Source organism: Coffea eugenioides, chromosome 10 (assembly GCF_003713205.1).
Source record: "Coffea eugenioides isolate CCC68of chromosome 10, Ceug_1.0, whole genome shotgun sequence".
Classification (NCBI taxonomy): Eukaryota; Viridiplantae; Streptophyta; class Magnoliopsida; order Gentianales; family Rubiaceae; genus Coffea; species Coffea eugenioides.
This window is the reverse complement of record NC_040044.1, coordinates 6,918,824-6,922,950: the sequence shown is the minus strand read 5'-3', so window position 1 is coordinate 6,922,950 and position 4,127 is coordinate 6,918,824. Positions and strand designations below refer to the sequence as shown.

Below are 4,127 nucleotides of genomic sequence, written 5' to 3'. Positions count from 1 at the left end.
AGCCGATATGGGGGCTAAAAGGGCTTTTAAAACCTATTATTGGCATACACAGCTTTTATATACTCCCACCGTCCTTTTTTGATATGTTCGATTTTTTTTCATACGATTTAAAATAAGTTAGTTAACTTTGTTGAAAGAATAAATATTACTCACTATCTTCCTAAAGTACCCTTAAATTAGATGGAGCATGATTAATTAGTTTACATTAAATAAGTTAGATTATAATATTCAATAATAATTTACATTAAATAAGATTATTTTAGAGATGTTACAAATTAACTTCATTCTTTAATTAGAAAGTGAACTATAATTTGGGATAGGAGAAAAAGGAAAACAAACCTAACAAAATGAAAAAAAAAAAGGGGGAGAATGTTAGAGAATGACTTATTATAGCTCAAATCAATATGATTAAGGATACATTACATTTTCTTGATTGGGGTAGCCAAGTTGAGTTGAACAGTGGTTGTTGCACTAACGATATCAATATGTACAGGATTCGATGTTTTAACAAAGACTAGTCCAAATTTTTGTAAGTCAAAAAAAATGTTTTGAAACCATGGCAGGCAGAAGAAAACGTTCGAAAAATTCTTCAAAATTGTACACGAATTTTTGAAATAACCAGTCTTTAGTAGTAGGTCATGTATGCAACCTTCTATCAAGATATGATTTTGAAACTTGCTAACATCTTATACGAAACCTTTTAAGTGAAAATTACACATGTAAGTCCACAACTCCTGAAATGCTAAATGCAACTATCTTCGACAATCTCTGCTAACATCAAGCTTAGATGATCTCTGCAAAATAATTTTGGAATGTGGATTACTCCAAAGGCCAGATGACCCTAATAATATGATCCCTTTCCACTAACATTTGTGATTATTTTTTTCATAGTAAAAAATTTTAAAAAAAATACGGAGAGGATAAAAATATTGGAGTTGATGACTTCGTCTGGAGACTTCTACACGAGTTGTCCTAATCACACATTTACCAAATTAACGGGTAGTCTACAATTGCATTAACTCAATCATTCAAACCCCAATGTCACACTATTCTACATCCGTCCACTCCTTACCATGTCACACTGCTGAGGATATTGTTTTCTACATCAACAGATTAAAGTATCTCTATTTTTGTGGTAATCTCTGTTTAGATGGCTCAATCCAGCAGTTCAAGCTAATTATGCTCACATAATCCTTCTCAGGATAATATTAGTATATACTAGCACTACTTCACCATGCCACTAAACACTAGCCAAATGCTAAAAAACAAAAACATTTGGGCATTTTCAATTTTTCACGAACACCCCAACTGCCCTCCCATTTTTTTTTTTTTTGAGCCTTTTCATGTGTCAATCTACTCTTTCAACCACCGAGTTTTGGCTCAAAAGCTAGGAGACTACAGATTGGGAGTTCGAATCACATTTACAGTGAAAAATTTTAAAGGATGTGTTAGAACACTCATTAGTTTTAGTCAGATTTATATATATGCTAATCTCTTATACATGTTCTTTAGACTCCCCTCCCTATATAGACTATCGTCGTGGTAAAAAAAAAAATGAAAATCTACTGTCTCGTTTGTGTATTATTTTATCGTACATCGTATTGTCGATGAACATGTATCCAATGTATCTGTACATATAACTATCTCTTCTAGTACTATTTTATTGTATTTATTTTTTTTTTTAAAGAACTAAATAAACAACTCGTAATAACCCGCAACGGTTGTGAAACAAGACAAAAAGGAGAAGCAATAAGAAAAATTGGAGACAGCAAAACTGCATTGAATTCCACGAAGTAGTCAGTGGGAACGCGTCTGGTCAGACAGGCGTTAAAGTGCGTCAAGGACAATATGGTCGAAATATGACCGTCATCTGCCGGTGCTCAACTGACAGGTGTCCATTTTCAGCACAATTGCTTCAACCCCATTGGTTGGTTGATTGAAGCATGTGTCTTCCGTCAGGAGAAACCGAGTGAAGAAGTTTACCGAAGACGAAGACCATTTCTGGTGAGGGTACATTTGGGAAATGACGGGGTCGTAACGTAAACCAGTGGGCTGGAGGGCTATATAAAGGAGGCGGATGGAGGCGATAAAGGCCACACACTTCACAAAGATCTTCATCACATTCGCACACACTCACCACGTACATTTTCACACACAGAGCACTGCACTGTGCACCCACCCACAAACAGAGAGAGAGTGTTCTTGAGCTTTGCAGCAGAGTTCCTTCTTCCTTTTCAACATCTCCCCCATTCTCTAACATCCCGCTTCTTAGATCCCTTTCTGTTAATCATCTGTCTTTCAAGTTGTTCATATTTTGAGTTTGTATTTTTTGACAAGAAAAATGTTGTACAAAAAGCAAACTTAGACTAAGCATTTCAAGAAAGTCAGGTGTTTTCAGAACTGAGGTCCCTTTTTTTGTTTGGCTTCCCTCATTCATTTCTATTTCTTCCAAGTAAATTCTCCTTTTTTTTCTTATTGTTTATTTTCTGTTTTAGAGGGCTTATTTGTTGTCCCTCCTCAAGGCCTGCTTATTTGGGCCACAGGATACACTAGAGGTTGTCTATTTGTATACCTCTTCAGATCCTACCATTTCTTTAATTAATTTCCTAGAACGGTTTTTGTGTGTGTAAATCTTTTGTAGAGAAAATCACCTGTTCTTTAATTTTGATAAGAATCAGGTCGGTCTTTTCAGTTTCTTGGTCTCCTTTTTTGTTCTTCTTTCAGTTGCTCAGTTGGTAGTAGTAACGAGTATTAATTATTTTGAGATGGCAGCTGCAATGGATTTCTGGAATAGTACACCTTTAGATCTACAACTGGACCCTTTCAAGGGTGGTGAGTTGATGGAAGCACTTGAGCCTTTTATGAAATCTGGTGCTTCCTCCCCTTCTTATTCTTCTTCTTACTACAACCCTCAATCTTTCTCTACTGCCTCCCCTTCTTCTTTTCCTTCTATGGATGACCAATTCTTCTCTTTCTCTTCTTCTAGCCCTTCTACCTCCTCGTCTGCTCCCTACAACTCTCCCTCCTCCTCCTCCTTTCCAGCCCAATACCAGGCACAGTTCAATATGTACCCTGAAAGTTGTTACTCATCCCAGTCGACATATGGGCTAGTAGACCAACAGGGCTCACTTGGGCTCAATCAACTAACTCCCTCCCAGATCCATGATATCCAATCCCGATTCAGCCTCCAGAACGAAAATCAACATCATATGATCTCCGGGCCTTTCCACCAACACTGGCCCGCTACTCGTCAGAGCCAATCGCAGCAGCAGGCGCTTCCCTTCTTGGCCCCAAAGCCCGTTCCAATGAAGCATTCCGCCTCTCCTCCCAAGCCCACGAAACTCTACCGAGGAGTCAGGCAGCGCCACTGGGGCAAGTGGGTCGCTGAGATCCGTCTACCCAAGAACCGGACCCGACTCTGGCTTGGTACCTTTGACACTGCCGAGGAGGCGGCCCTGGCCTACGACAAGGCGGCGTTCAAGCTGAGGGGCGACTTCGCGCGGCTGAACTTCCCTCACCTCCGCCATAACGGGTCCCTCATCGGCGGCGACTTCGGCGAGTACAAGCCTCTGCATTCCTCCGTGGATGCCAAGCTTCAGGCAATCTGCCAGAGCCTGGCTGAAGGGAAGAGCATTGACGGCAAGAAATCGAAAGGGACAAGGCGGAAAGCGGCGGAAGAGGAGAAGGCCGCCGCCAAGACAGTTGACGCCGAATCTGAGAGCGAAACGGGGTCGGGCCATGTAACCGACGGCTCATCTCCGGTGTCGGATCTGACAGTTCCGGATTTCACGGAAGAGGAAGGCACCTGGGAAGCCTGTTCGGAGAATCTGATGTTGGAGAAGTATCCATCTTATGAGATTGATTGGGCAGCTCTTTAAGTTCAAATTGATGTTTTGTTTAGTCAAAAAAAAAAAAAGAAAAAAAATTGGTAGCGGTATGGTAGCTTGCTTAGTTTGTGAAGTTGTAGATTATGGTGGTGGTTTTTGTTTGTTTTAGTAACTGGGGGGGGGGAGGCTCTGCAATGGAGTTTTTGGTAGTTGCAGGATTAGGCCTCGGTCGTTGTCTGTTTTGTTTTTTTTTTTGGGGGGGGGGGAAGGGTCAGTGTAGAGGGGTATGGGGGGTAATAC

At 40.6% G+C, this 4,127-nt stretch overlaps 1 protein-coding gene across 1 annotated transcript; it reads left to right on the top strand.

Moving 5' to 3' along the window:
• Positions 1 to 2,109: 2,109 nt before the first annotated feature.
• LOC113748864 (ethylene-responsive transcription factor RAP2-4-like) lies at positions 2,110 to 3,916 on the top strand. The gene has a single exon (XM_027292444.1). It carries the CDS (start codon positions 2,766 to 2,768, stop codon positions 3,876 to 3,878), a length of 1,113 nt encoding a protein of 370 aa, XP_027148245.1. The 5' UTR covers positions 2,110 to 2,765; the 3' UTR covers positions 3,879 to 3,916.
• The last annotated feature ends 211 nt before the right edge of the window (positions 3,917 to 4,127 follow it).

What these genes read in the sequence shown, in the direction of transcription:
- LOC113748864 (XM_027292444.1), top strand. Translation starts at nt 2,766, where the DNA reads ATGGCAGCTGCAATGGATTTCTGGAATAGTACACCTTTAGATCTACAA.